The sequence below is a fragment of the Phoenix dactylifera genome, chromosome 1 (assembly GCF_051530095.1).
Source record: "Phoenix dactylifera cultivar Ajwa chromosome 1, Ajwa_hap1_PhDact_Kaust_v1.1, whole genome shotgun sequence".
NCBI lineage: Eukaryota > Viridiplantae > Streptophyta > Magnoliopsida > Arecales > Arecaceae > Phoenix > Phoenix dactylifera.
This window is the reverse complement of record NC_143190.1, coordinates 59,758,037-59,773,410: the sequence shown is the minus strand read 5'-3', so window position 1 is coordinate 59,773,410 and position 15,374 is coordinate 59,758,037. Positions and strand designations below refer to the sequence as shown.

At 39.0% G+C, this 15,374-nt stretch overlaps 2 protein-coding genes and 1 non-coding gene across 3 annotated transcripts; all 3 read left to right on the top strand.

Annotated features, from left to right (window-relative positions):
- The first annotated feature begins 695 nt into the window (after positions 1-695).
- LOC103695538 (endoglucanase-like) lies at positions 696-2,559 on the top strand. The gene is made up of 7 exons (XM_088713992.2): positions 696-866; positions 955-1,152; positions 1,284-1,361; positions 1,459-1,611; positions 1,699-1,807; positions 1,910-2,076; positions 2,170-2,559. The coding sequence occupies exons 1-7, from the start codon at positions 711-713 to the stop codon at positions 2,557-2,559; spliced, it is 1,251 nt and encodes a 416-aa protein (XP_088570118.2). The 5' UTR covers positions 696-710.
- Positions 2,560-5,885: 3,326 nt separating this feature from the next.
- LOC103699455 (uncharacterized) lies at positions 5,886-6,383 on the top strand. Its single transcript, XM_008781474.2, has one exon. It carries the CDS (start codon positions 5,886-5,888, stop codon positions 6,381-6,383), a length of 498 nt encoding a protein of 165 aa, XP_008779696.2.
- An 8,287-nt stretch (positions 6,384-14,670) lies between these two features.
- Positions 14,671-14,743, top strand: TRNAD-GUC (transfer RNA aspartic acid (anticodon GUC)). Its single transcript has one exon. It is a non-coding gene; the product is annotated as a tRNA-Asp (tRNA).
- Positions 14,744-15,374: the final 631 nt, after the last annotated feature.

Below are 15,374 nucleotides of genomic sequence, written 5' to 3'. Positions count from 1 at the left end.
CGAACTTTTTTGTTCTGTGATCACTATATATACATGTTTCCTTAAGACTAAAATCACAGCAAGAGATACAGCTACAGTATCTATCAACCAGAAGCAATGGCTTGGAAGAAGGAGAACAGTTTGGTCATTGTGGTGTGCCTATGGGCAATGGTATTTGGCCTGGCTAATGGTGAGGCAGTAGATCAGTGTGGTGATGTCAGGGGCCTCTCGAATGGGTCTTACAACTACACTGATGCTCTGGCGAAGGCCATTTTGTTCTTCGAAGGGCAGCGCTCTGGAAAGCTGCCGGCTGACCAGCGAGTCGAGTGGAGAGGGGACTCAGCTCTGACAGATGGCCAGATAGACAATGTAATCCTAGTAGCATATTATGTATATTTTAGCAAACAATCCGACATTAATTAGATCATGTTGCATTGAGTTTCTATCTCTTTCTCTTGTTTTGCGTTTTGGTGCACTGCGACTTCTAGTTCTTAGATGCATGATCGCACCCAGGACCAACAGAATAGAACATAAGAAAAGTGTTAACCATTTGGTCAACTTAATAATTATATGCTCGAAAATGATTTGAATTAACATGAAACACGTAAATGAGTTTAGGGAATACTTTTTTTGACAAAGAAAAAAAAATCTTCAACAGTTATTTTTCTCTTCAGGTTGATCTGACTGGTGGTTACTATGATGCTGGAGACAACATCAAGTTTGGATGGCCAATGTCCTTCAGCGTCGCACTGTTGAGCTGGGCAGCAACCGAGTACGAGGCACAGATTGCCGCTGCTGGCCAGCTCGACTACCTGCACTCAGCTATTAGATGGGGGGCGGACTTCATATTGAAAGCTCACACTTCGCCAACCACACTCTATACTCAGGTCAAAATTTTTGCTTGTGTGACATCTAAATTAACCTATCGATGCATCCATTGCAACCATATGAGATGCGTCCTTTGGCAATTGGCAGGTAGGTGATGGATCAGACCACTCCTGCTGGGAGCGCCCAGAGGACATGGACACACCCCGGAATCTATTCGAGATCACTGCTGCTACACCAGGCACAGAGGTGGCTGCAGATGCTGCCGCTGCCCTTGCCTCTGCTTACATGGTGTTGGAGAGTGTCGACTCCGACTATGCAGCGAAGCTGTTAGAGGAAGCAAAAGCAGTAAGTGAAGCAAATATCAATAGCTACACTCTCTTCCTTGATCCATTTGGTCTGGATCTAACTTGATTGTTTCTTTGGGAACAAGATTTCCCTCTCTGTGTTATGCTTATTATTGATGTTTTGATGATCAGCTTTTCGAATTTGCCGATAAGTATAGAGGATCATACCAAGCTTCTTGTCCATTCTACTGCTCCTTCTCTGGCTATGAGGCAAGATTTCTGCTCTCATGAATCAGCTCTAAATCTCTCCAAACGACTTATCTTGCACATCATAATCATCTAAATAATAATCCTATCTTTTCTATAGGATGAGCTTCTATGGGGTGCTACTTGGCTCTTCAAAGCAACTAAAGACGTCCAATATCTGACATTCGTATCGAATAATCAGAACTGGAGTGATGTTGTTCCAGAATTCAGCTGGGACAACAAATTCGTTGGAGCACAGGCATTGCTTGCAAAGGTATATATATCCTTTCCTTGATACATACTCTCCGTTGCAAACGACACAAACCACCATATAACACCCTCGATGTGATTCTTCTTTCAGGAATATTTGGCAGGGAAGAATGATCTAGCTATATACAAGACCCATGCTGATGGATTTGTATGCTCGTTGATGCCGGGAAGTGGCACCGTCAAGATCCAAACAACACCGGGTACTGCATCCTTCTTTCTTGAGCAAGAACAGAATTTAAACTCCACCTATGCTTTCTCTTCGTAGGCTAACGTATTATCAACTTATTGTCATGCACGTCCAGGAGGACTTTTGTTCACGCGCGACACTGTCAACTTGCAATACGTGACCAGTGCTGCCATGGTGCTCTTTTACTACTCCAATCTTTTAGAGTCTGCTGGAATTGGTGGAGTCCAGTGCAGCTCCGCTAATTATTCTACTGCTCAAATCAGAGCATTTGCGAAATCGCAGGCAAACAAATACAGCTTCGGTTAAATAAATGCACAACCTGGTTATTGAATCAGTTCCTGCTCGCAGAAATTTTTAATGCGATTCTTCTTTCAGGTGGATTACATACTAGGAGACAACCCACTGGGCTACTCATACATGGTGGGGTACGGCACCAAATACCCCCAGCGTATACACCACCGAGGTGCATCCGTAGCATCCATCAAAGTTCATCCAGAAAAGGTGGGATGCGGGGAAGGCTTTGCAGATTATTTCAACACCGATAAACCCAACGCCAACATTCACATTGGAGCGATTGTGGGTGGCCCCAATGCCGATGACGAGTTTGGTGATGTTAGATCGGAATCTATACACTCAGAGCCCACCACCTACATGAATGCGGCCTTCGTCGGGGCCTCGGCCCCTCTGCTCGACGAACAATGCCGCTTGCAGCTGCCGCTGGATGAGGGAACACCCATGGCATCAACTTCCAAGTTCAACAGATGATTACGATAGTTCATGGTGCAACGAGATATTAGTAAAAGCACAGATAGTGTTACAAATAAACCCCTTCAACTATTCTTGTAACTCAGAAAGCGGTCTGGTTTTATTTTCCAGGGCCCCTTGTCCTAAATTATCGTTTTATGGCTTTTGGCTTCAATTTTTCTTTTGAAAAAAATAAAGATCTAGTTATGATTGCGAATAAACATTTGTGTCTTCGTTCATACATCATTTACTCAAACTCATTCAATTGAAAGAGTTAATCTAATTAAAAAAAAAAAATGCTTTCCTCAGCTCAGACCGGTGTCGCCACCTCTACCCGGACCAAAATGATTATCTTTGCCCAACAAGTCTACATTCATCTCCGAATGCCATCGGGTACCCTCTACTTCTCCACCATTACTATAACTATCATTTATAATCTACGCAGGGTGTTTGTACCTCTTGGAAAGGATAAGAAAAAAAGAATTTTTTGAAGCAACTACTATGATTCCAGACCTAGGAGTTCTTTTTCCTATATGAGCATTGTGTACATGTAAGAATTGTTATGGTTAATATGTTGTCAAATTAAATTCTATTTAATTTTTATCATAGTTATTTTTGTTAATTAGAGTCAAAGTATGATTAGAATGAGCGGCTAAGATTGTAAAATTTGGAAAGTAAGCTGTTTTTGGGAACATGAAAAGATTTTGGAGATGTATGAATTTGCTGGTGAAAAAAAATAGAAAAAAAATACAGAAAAAAAAATAGATGAATGGTGGCTCTCCCTCTTTCCCAGTTTTTTTCCATGGTGGATGCTGAATATTCAGATATATGGTCAAAATGCAATTGAATTTGATCATAATGCTCAGATTCTCCGTATGAGCATTCGGTACAGTTGGAATAATTGATCTTAGTGACTCATGAGTTATTCCTGTTGGATCCTGTTTAATTAAACCCTAATCTCGTTTAATTAGAATCCACATCTTGACAATTGTCACTTGTAAATCCTGATAATCACGAGAGCATTGAGGTAATTGCACGGCCGGGAAAGGTTGCCTTGATGGAGGGTGACTCTTCACGGGTGTAACTAACCACGGCGTTTGGTCCCTAGAGAGGGCTATAAATAGCCTGTTAGACCCCTTCTCTAATACACGCATTAAGAGCTCTCTCTCCAGAAGATCTCTCGCTAATCTCTATCCAAATCAGAGCAATCTCGATTGATCGAAGCTGCGCACGTATCTCAGAGTTCAATTCAAGATGGATATAGCGCCTCAAGGTATGATTTATGATTCATTAAAGTTAATCATTCCATCAATGGTATCAGAGTCGGTAGATTGAATTCCAAAATAAATCATACCCATTTGATCTGTTTGTTGAGAAAATTGGAGACCCTGATGTTATTTAAACATATGAAAGATTTTTCTCTGGCCGATGTGGGACTAAACTCCTATCTCGAAATCAGAACTTTTGCCCATATTACTTAAAGCAAGGAATTATGTTTGTCTGGGCGATATGGGACTAAACCCCTTCAACCTTTCCACCCCTTCCACCCATGTTTAAGAACAGAAGAAGGGAGAGAAGGCAGCCATGGCCGCCGCCTCCCCGGCTGCCGTTGCGACCCACCCCCGGCGAGCCTACAGCGGTTGCGAACCGCCGTGGCCAACATGGCCGAGGCGGGTGGAAAGGAAAAAGGAAGAAGGGCGGCGGCGCTCAGGCTTCCGCCGCCGTACCCTCCTCCCATGGGTGGCCGAAAAGGCCACCGGTGGCGAGCGAACCGGCTAGCGGCCGCGCCACCGTGCAAAGGGGAAGTGTTCTTCCCGTCGGCATAATAAAAAAAAAAGGGAAAGGGGGACTTGGCCGTCATGGCCTGCGGCCCGCCGCTAAGCGGCCATGGCTGCTGCTACGGCGCCAGCCGCGCCTCCCACGGCGCCCGTAGCAAGGCCTGCGGCCGACGCCCTGTGGCCCGCGACCGCGGGCTGCGCCGCACCCTGCGGCCGAACTCCGCGGTCGACCGGCCTCCAGCCCCACCCTGCGGCCGTCCCCGCGGCCTGTGGCCGTGTTACCAGCCTCCGTGCGGCCGGCGGCAGTGGTTGCACCACCGAAAGGATGGGAGGAGATCACTGATTTTGGCTGCCTCCTCCTCTTCTTTCGATAGCCTCGTTTGGGGAAGATGAAGTAAGTGGATCGGATTTCGGGTTTTGGGTTCCAACCCGAAATCCGAATCCATTTAAATATAGATATATATATAATAATAAAAAAAGGGTGAAGAGATTAACAGGTTTCGGGTTATTGGGTCTCGGCCCACAACCCGAAACCCGAATCCTTTTGACTAAACTGTGTATTTTGCAGTTAAACCCCTGACAATATGTTATTCGGAAAAAGGAGCTTTTGAAATTCATATATGGTCCCCAGCCGAAAGTTGAATTATCAAAAGGGTCCTAAAATATTTTTATGTGGTCCCTTTGCTAAAGTTTCATTACAGAACAGTACTTTGACAATTATGTATTACTCCATGTAATAAATTTATTGCATAAATGATCAATTTATATGCTTTCTTATGATGATACATGATTGTTTATATTATTCATATTTTCATGAGTCAAGGGTGATGTATGCATGAGATGAGCCAAAGCATCTTATATAAGAAAAGACATAAAAAATGATTAAATTTTGCATATTTGTGGTGACGAGCCAAAGTATCCCATAAATTTTAGAATGCTTTAATTTAATTTAATAAATAAAAAATCTTTTATCACCATCTCATGAAATTGAATAGTTGCATCATATATAATGAACCGGCCCCAAAGGAAAGTCATTATACATGGTTAATGATGGGATGAAATAATGTTATTAGTATGATATTTATGATAAAATCTTGTTGCCCAAAGGCCTTGAATTCTTTATTAATATTGAACAATATCTAGAAAAATTTTATCCATTGAATAACGGTGTCTAAGAAAAACTTGTCAAAAAGGCATACGTGCCTAAGAAAGGCTGGTACTTAAGTGAGCCTAGTGCTCCACCACCGATCTGGAGCTGATCTGGCTGTTATTCTTTGGATTTTTCTAACTAGATATATAAAGTTCATTAAATGTTACACTTAATGCATTAGTTTTATCATAAAGGGGTAAATCATATAAAGTTAATTTTGATTTACTCACTAAATTGCTAATATAGGTTAGTGATTTAGATAAAGTTTTAGTGTAATTATAGCATGCATATTGATAGTAAGCATATGTTTTGCAGCTTTGTTTCCGACAGTTTTTTCACAATCCACATCATGCATTCCAATACTTAATGGTTCAAATTTCTCGAAATGGAAAAAAAGACTGACATTTACTTTAGGATGCATGGATATTGATCTGGCACTTCGTGAGGACATGCTACCTGTCCCCATGGAGGAAACTACGCTAGAGGAGAAAAAGTTGTATGAGAGGTGGGAGCGGTCAAACCGCTTAAGTCTTTTACTCATACAAAATCATATCTCCAGAAAGATAAGGGGCTCAATTCCTGATTGCAAAACTGCAAAAGAATTCTTAACAACAGTAGAAGAGCAATTTATGAGTTCAAAGAAAGCCCTAGCCAGCATCTTAATATCAAGGTTTGCTTCCTTAAAGTATTATGATAATGGTGGCATACGCGAGCACATTATGGAGTTACGTGACATCGCTGCCCAATTAAAATCATTGGAAGTAGACATGTCAGAGACTTTTCTTGTACACTTTGTTCTTAATTCTCTGCCTATAGAGTATGCACCATTTAAGATCTCATACAACACACATACAGAAAAATGGACTATGAATCAACTTCTAGCCATGTATGTTGATGAGGAGCAGAGAATAAAATAAGAGAGGCAAGAGAGTGTTTATCTCATTTATTATAGGGAAAAAGGACATAAAGAGATTGGCTGTACCAGTCATCATATTCCTGTCAAGAAGAAGAAAATGAAAGTGTCAGCTAAAATGATTGATAAAAAGCAAATAAAGTGCTTCTTCTATAGAAAACAGAAACATTTGAAAAAGGACTGTACCAACACTACACAAAAAAAGAACATTACCGACTCTTATTTGCCGACGCTTATTCCAAGCGTCGGCAAAAAATTTTTTCCGTCAACATTTGCCGACGCTTTTTAAAAGCGTCGGCTAATGACGACGCTTAAAAGCGTCGTCGAAGTTAATATGTAATTAACGACACTTTTAACGACGCTTTTTAGCGTTGTTAAATAACGACGCTTAAAAGCGTCGTTAAAAGCGTCGTCGGAAGCCAAAAAATCACCTCATTTTAGTCCCACATCGGCGGATCTGAAAAAAAAAAACTGTTTATATAGCCAAACCCAACCATTCTTCACGGATGGAATGAAGGTACCGATCGGAGAGGTTGTTTGTATTTCTGAATGGAGGAGGAGAAGATGCAGGCCGTAAATGGTATTTTTTTTTTCAAATGGGAATTCGCGACGCTTTAAAGCGTCGGGAATTCGCGACGCTTTAAAACGTCGGGAAAGAACGACGCTTTAAAGCGTCGGAAAAGAGCGACGCTTTAATGCGTCGCTAAATTGGAATCAGCAACGCTTTTAAAAGCGTCGAAAAATATTTTTTCCACTGTAGCATAGGCGACGCTTTACCGACGCTTTGGAAAGCGTCGGAATGGTTTCTACCGACGCTTTTAAGCGTCGCTAATAGCCAAAAAAAGCGTCGCTAATGTCCAAGTTTCTTGTAGTGCAAGTACAAGAAATAGCTCGAAAAGAAAGGTACTTTTTTTTCTTAGTGTGTTATGAATCAAATTTTATTGATGTACCTCATAACATATGGTGGATTGACTCCGGTGCTACTATCCATATATGTAAAACTTTGCAGGGATTGTTGAACAAAAGAATTCCAACGGAAAGTGAACGAAGCATCATAATGGGAAATAAGATGCGTTCACATGTGGAAGCTGTTGGAACGTTCAAATTGACCTTAAAGACTGGCCATATTTTGTATCTAGAAAATACCTTCTATGTACCTGAATTTTTAAGAAACTTGATATCTAAACTTACTTCCTTTTGTCTTAGTGTATATAAATCATTGAAGGAATGGAGCAATACCCAATATCTTCTTTTAGTTGGGTATTGCTCCATTGTTACCATTTCATTTGGACGGTCATTTGTAAACCTTTCCTTGAATAATATTATTGGTGGTAATTGCTTGTTAGAGGATGGTTTATTCAAATTAGACCTTGATACATCCTTTGAGCTATCCCTTTTATCCTTGCAAAATAAAGAACATTATGGATTAAAACGTAACATGATAAATGAAAATTCCTCTATGTTATGGCACCGAAGATTAGGCCATATCTCCATAAAAAGAATCAAGAGATTAGTAAATGATAAAATTTTACCAACTCTTGACTATGATGATTTTGAAACTTGTTTAGACTGCATCAAGGAAAAATAGACTAACAAATTTAAGAAAGATGCCATAAGAAGCACAAATTTATTGGATCTCATACATACAGATATATGTGGGCCCTTTTCGACCCTATATTTTACTGGTCATAAATATTTTATCACCTTTATTGATGATTACTCACGCTATGGGTATCTCTACTTGTTGTATGATAAGGCTGAGGCAATAAATGCCTTTAAGCTTTTCAAAACAGAGGTAGAGTTACGACTTAATAAAAAGATTAAAGTTGTGAGATCAGATAGAGGTAGTGAATACAACAGTAGGTGTACTGAAACTGGACAACATTTAGGTCCATTTGCTCGATTTCTTCAAGAGCAAGGTATAGTTGCACAATACACTATGCCTGGTACTCCTGATCAAAATGGAGTTGCGGAAAGAAGAAACTGAACATTAATAGAGATGGTAAGAAGTATGATTATTCACTCATCTCTTCCAATTTCTTTGTGGGGTGATGCCTTAAAAATCGCTGCGTATATCCTAAACAGGGTTCCTACTAAAGCTGTCCCAAAAACACCCTATGAAGTTTGGACAGGTAAGAAACCTAGTTAAGACATATACATATTTGGGGGTGTCAAGCTGAGGCAAGGGTGTACAACCCACAAGAGAAAAAGTTGGACTTTAGAACCATTAGTTGTTATTTTATTGGTTATCCAGAAAAGTCCAAGGGATACAGATTTTACCGTTCTAATTATACTTTGAGGATTGTAGAGACAAGAAATGCTAGATTTTTTTGAAAATGACCAAATCAGTAGGAGTATAAAATCTCAAAAAATTAATTTTGAGGAAAAGCAAACTCCGTATGGTGTTCAAGATTCAAATAAGCAGCCAATGATTCCTCCATCTATCATTGATAATGATTTGGAGTTGGAGGAGGATGAGCTACTATTAATGTTCCACTTGAATCTGTGCCAGTTATCACTGAGAATGTTGCGCCTCCACCTATAGAACCAATGGATCAAATTCCACCAGATTATATAGTATACCTTCAAGAAGGTCATTAAGGGTAAGGAGATCTCCAATTCCACCAGATTATATAGTATACCTTCAAGAAAGCGATTATGACATCGGAAATATAGATGATCCAATAAATTTCTCACAAACCATAAATTCAGTAAATTCCTCCAAATGGCTAGATACTATGAAAGATGAGATAGATTCTATGGCTAAAAATAATGTTTGGAATCTAGTTGAACTACCTCCTGGAGCTACTGCAGTACGCTGCAAATGGATTTTTAAAACTAAAAGAGACTCCAAGGACAAGGTAGAGCGACATAAGGCCAGACTTGTTGCCAAAAAATTTACTCAAAAGGAGGGTATTGATTATCATGAGACCTTCTCTCCAGTTTCAAAGAATGACTCTTTAAGGATAATTATGGCTTTGGTGGCTCATTTTGACTTAGAGCTGCACTAAATGGATATGAGAACTGCATTTCTTAATGGAGATTTAGAGGAAGAAGTTTACATGAAACAACCTGAAGGTTTTGTTTCAGAAGGTCAGAGTCAAAAAGTTTGCAAGCTAAATAAGTCTATATATGGACTCAAGCAACCATCCCGACAGTGGTATCTTAAATTCAATAACATCATTTCTATATTTGGTTTTGTAGAAAACGTTGTTGATAGATGTATTTATCTTAAAATCGTGGGAGTCGATTTATTTTTTTAGTCCTATATGTAGATAACATTTTGCTTGCTAGTAGTGATTTGGCATTGCTTAGAGAGACTAAGCAATTTCTCTCCAGTAATTTTGATATGAAGGATATGGGTGAAGCCTCATATGTCATCGGCATTGAGGTTCATAGAGATAGATCTAAGAAAAAAGTTTGTCGATCTCAAAAAGCCTACATTAAGAAAATGTTGGAGAGATTTGGTATGGAAAATTTCAAACCAAGCCTAGTGCCTATTACTAAAGGTGAAAAGTTGAGCCAATCACAATCTTCGAAGAATGAAATTGAAAGGGAGCATATGAAAGCATTTCTATATGCTTTACTAATTGGGACTTTAATGTATGCTCAAGTCTGTACCAAACCTGATATAGCATATGTTGTGGAATTACTGGGGAGATTTCAAGCTAATATAGGAATGAAACATTGGAGAGCTGCAAAGAAAGTATTGAGATATCTTCAAGGAACTCAAGATCATATGCTCACATACAACAAATCCGATCTCTTGAAGATAGTTAGATACTCATACTCAAACTTTGCAGGATGTCCAGATAGTAGAAAGTCAACATCAGGTTATATCTTTCTACTAGCTGGCGGTGCAGTCTCATGGAAGAGTTCGAAGCAAAAGATGACAGCTGCTTCAACAATGGAAGCTGAGTTATTAGCATGCTATGATGCAGTTACACAGGCTATTTCATTGAGGAACTTTATCACGGGCCTACAGATTGTGGACACTATTTCAAGGCCCATAAAGTTATATTGTGATAATTTAGCAGCAGTTTCCTCAATAAAAAATAACAAGATATCTGATGGAAATAAGCACATGGAGGTGAAATATCTTGTTATAAAGGAAAAATGTGATGACCATAAAGTTTCAGTTCAATACATCAATACTGTGCTTATGTTGGCAGATCCTTTGACCAAAGCAATAGCCCCGGGATTGCATAAGGAGCATGTCGGTCAAATGGGCCTTTTTTGTATAAATTAATTGATGTATTATTGTGCACATTTCAGATGGTTGTAAATCACATTTATTATATTTTCTGTTTTAATAAATTCATATGGTTTATGCATACTATGGTAGCAAAAATTATGACCAAAGAATGGATTTTATGAGAAGTTCATTCATAAGGGTTTGGTTATGATGGTTTAGTAATATAGTGATCATGGAAGGTTATACGCCAATCAAATAGGTGTTATTTCCATGATGGTTCGTATTATTATTTTTAAAGTAGTCAAACATAAAGTTTGCCCAAATTGATATCAGAATAGAAAGAACACGCGTACAAAGATTATAAAATTCAAGTGCTAAGGATATTTCACTTGTCAATATGGTCCAAGTGGAAGAATGTTGGGATCCCATCAAGTTGTGGCCCACATTGACAAATGGCGTCAATATGGTCGAAGTGGGAGAATGTTGGGATCCCATCAAGTTGCGGCCCACATTGACAAATGGCGTCAATATGGTCCTGTTTAATTAAACCCTAATCCCGTTTAATTAGAACCCACATCTTGACAAGTGTCACTTGTAAATCCTAATAATCACAAGGGCATTGAGGTAATTGCATGGCAGTGAAAGATTGCCTTGATGGGGGCTGACTCTTCACAGGTGTAACTAACCACGGCGTTTGGTCCCTAAAGAGGGCTATAAATAGCCTGTTAGACCCCTTCTCTAATACACGCATTAAGAGCTCTCTCTCCAGAAGATCTCTCGCTAATCTCTGTCCAAATCAGAGCAATCTCGATTGATCGAAGCTGCGCACGCATCTCAGAGTTCAATTCAAGATGGATATAGTGACTCAAGGTTTGATTTATGATTCATTAAAGTTAATCATTCCATCAATTCCAACTAGAAAATTGTAATAAACAAGAATAATTAAAAATTCTGCATGATTGAATAGGTGTTAATAAAGGAATACTATTTTTAAAATCTTTGGAAGAAAACTTTTTTCAATTATATGAAAAATTTTATTTTGGCCTCCGCAACAAATAACTTTATCAAAATAAAACTGTTGTACCCGTTGAAAAAAATAAAAATTGCACAGATTAAATAAAAGATGAAAGTGAATTACTTTTTATCATCCGGCTAAATGAAATCCTCTTTGGCCATTTATCTGGATTTCATTCACCACTTAAGCTAGGGTCTTTTCAAGTTGATCCAATAGCACTCTTCAACTCGATCCACGCATTTGCCTCAAATCTTCGTCATCACCTTCAGCCTTGATGGACATCCGGAATTTGACTTATGGGATCCTTATCAGCTAACTCTGCAAGTCGTCATATGGATGAGGCACCAGTCCAAATACTGATGAAAACAGCATGCTCTGGCTGATGTTACCGGAAGTGCAGCCGCTCAGGATTCATTTAATGCACAAAAGAGAAAAAAATGGTTAACAAAAAATAAAAAATACTTCATGTTTAATTAAAATTAAAAAAAATAAAAAATAGTTTTCTCATAAAAATAAAATTTTGATTTTTTATAGAAAAAAATCATGTAGAATGTGGCAAAGTCCAATTTACATCGGCTGAGGATTGAAATAATTTTTTTTCAAAAATATTCTTAAGCATTTAGATAAAATGAAATAAAGTCTTTTCTTTTATTAAGAGCGTAACATATATTTTACATAATATTTCCAAACAAAGTAGATGCTCAACCAAATATAAGTCAGTTTTTATTATGATTAATCAAATATGCAAAATTCAATTTTTCAAGCATCATATATCTAAGCATCAGCATTCCAGAAAAATATTCTATTGAGGAAAAATTCTTCCTGCGAACAAATGATCAGGGAGGGACATTCTCTGGACTTGGTCATATATGTAGTTTGCACTGATATCTGAATTGAGTCAGGTTGGCAGGTTGGAGGATGCATGCCCCTGCGGTGTCATCTGTGGAAAAGAATGGCTTCCGACTTGATACTTTGCAAGAAGAAGCTGGATAAGGCGTGAGTTGCTCTGCGCAATGGAGGCGGCTGGACTTAATCAGCCTTACTAAACTTCATCTTAATTGATTTGTGATTGATTGTGCCAAATTTAATCGGCCTTACTAAACTTCGTCGGCCTTACTAAACTTCGTCAGCCTCCTAGTCTATAAAAAGGTTGCTCCTGTATATTATAACAGAGAGGCAGAAATACAATTCTCTTCTCTCTTTCTTCTTTTTCAACATGGTATTAGAGCCACCAATCATGTAACCTAATGTCGTCCTCTCTTCTTCTTTTCTATGGTCGTCGTCGTCGCTCGCAGATCCTCTGTTTCTCCTGCCTCATTTGGGGGGGTAGCCGGGGCTTCGGTCTCGACGACTGTCAAAGCCTTCTTTTTCTTATCGAGATTCTGATAAAATTTTAACTTTCTTTCTTTTTTCTTTTTTCTCTTTAATTATTTTTTTGTTATTTTTCTTTCTTTCTTCTTTACGCTGCACATGGTGCCTGTTCCACCGAAGATGAGGAAATTAAGCTCCTTGAGCACCCATTTCTAGTGCTCCTGTTGAGGGAGTTAAGCTCCCTAAGCACCCATTTTCAGTGCTCCTATTGAGGGAGTTAAGCTCCCTAAGCACCCGCTTCTAGTGCTCCTGTTGAGGGAGTTAAGCTCCCTGCGTACTCGTTTTCAATGCTCCTATTGAGGGAGTTAAGCTTCCTGAGTATCTACTTCCAGTGTTCTTGTTGAGAGAGTTAAGCTCCCTGAGCACCCGTTTCCAGTGCTTCTTTTGAGGGAGTTAAGCTCCCTAAGCACATGCTTTTGTTCCTCCGTGTCGGTGACCTTCTCTTCCACCGCATCATTGAGCATGGAGCAGCATGTCAAACTGTACCGTCAAAAACTTAGCGGAAAAACTTGGTAGGTGCGGTCCTGCTCCAAACTCCGGCAGCAGCGCGTCAAACCGTACCGTCAGCAGCATTAAACTTGGCAGGCGTGGTCCCTCTCTCGATCATGGAGGCGTACATCTGCATGGCACCATCCTAGTCCTCAATTTTCGGTTATATTTGCTACCTCGACTTGTTTATCATCCAGTTCAAGATCTCTTGCTCTTCTTCTATGGTGTTTTTCTCTACAAGCATCATTGAACTTTGGTTGTCTTCTCTTTGCCTCATTGCGAACGTCTTCACCAAAGCTCATCCTCCTAGCATCTTGCGATCTCTTGTTTTCAAACTCAAGTTGGTGTCTACTTTACCACCTTGAGTTTGAGGAAGAATATTAAAATCATATAATTGATTAGGATCATGATTAATTTATAACTGATTGTGCAAAACTTAGTCGGCCTTACTAAACTTCATCTTGATTAATTTGTGATTGATTGTGCCAAACTTAGTCGGTCTTACTAAACTTCATCAGCCTCCTAGTCTATATAAAGGCTGCTCCTGTATATTGTAACAGACAGGCAGAAATACAATTCTCTTTTCTCTTTCTTCTTTTTCAACAACTTTAATCACTATTTCATGCAAAGCTGGAAATTTTCCAACTGTGGTCAGTGAACAAGATAGTCGATGATTGTTGCAAGCCTTCTGTAGTTACTTATGGTGCTCTGATCCATGCATGGTTACTGCAAAGTTAGTAATCTTGACGATGCCTCGAAGATTTTTTCGGAATATGGATGCATCTATAATACGATCCAACACTGTGATGTTGCAATTTCCCTTATGGATAAGTTGCAGAAGAAGGGTGTACCTCCGGATGTTGCAACATACAATGCCAGGTTCAAGGTGCATAGGTTTGTGTCTCGATGAAAAGATAAAAGACTCTTGAAGTAAGGAAGAAAATAATATTTTCATAATATGCTAGGATTTGATTAGGTGCATTTGCGGAAAGTGGTTGCAGAAATAATCTTTTCTCTGCCTTTGTTGTGTTGGGTTCTGAAATGGTGAGGATCTTACGAACTTTTTGCTGCTGTCGCTTTAGTTTATTGAATTATGTATTCATAGGTTAGAGACCTAAATTTTGTAATCTGCCAGCTTAGACGTCTATTCATAAAGTCTTTAGATGGCCGTATCTGAAATCTAGGTTCGAAGATGGTGGACATATAAAAAAAATAATTCAGGCTTGTTGTAGTATAGTGGTGAGTATTCCCGCCTGTCACGCGGGCGACCCGGGTTCGATCCCCGGCAACGGCGCCAAAATTTTGTTCGTCCTTTTCTGTCTAACTAAAAATATGCTAGACAAATCGTTGTTAGAACCGACGAACAGAAGTTAAATTTAAATTTCTACTCTTACCTTTCCTACTCGAAGAATAGTGGTTGTAAGAGGTCGATCCACAGGAAGACGATTGGAGTTGCTTAAAAATAAAAACGTTCACTCGGATTCAAAATTGATTTTTGAATGATCAAAGGAAAACATTACGTCGGGGATGTTTGAATGATTCTCTGGTCTACTAGAGAATGTTTTCTACTTGAAGAATAAACAAAAGAAAGAAAGAAAACTTTGTAATTGAGAATGTAATGCAGAGTAGCGGTCAAGCAGCAAAGAAAAATATTTAAATAAGATTTTCAGTACAAATAAAATAAATTGCAGGAATTAAACTGAAACTTAGAACATAGATTGCATAAAAGAAAATTGATGGATTTCATAAAAAGAAAACTGATTACAAATAAAAGTGGAGATTAGAAGGCCTAATACTCTCCTATTTTGCAAATAAAATAAAAACAAGAAACCTTATTTCCTCTCCCTTTCTCTCCCACGGTGAACTTTCAACATAAAACACCATTTTTTTTTTCTTTCTTCTTCCCAAGAACAGAGCATTGCTCT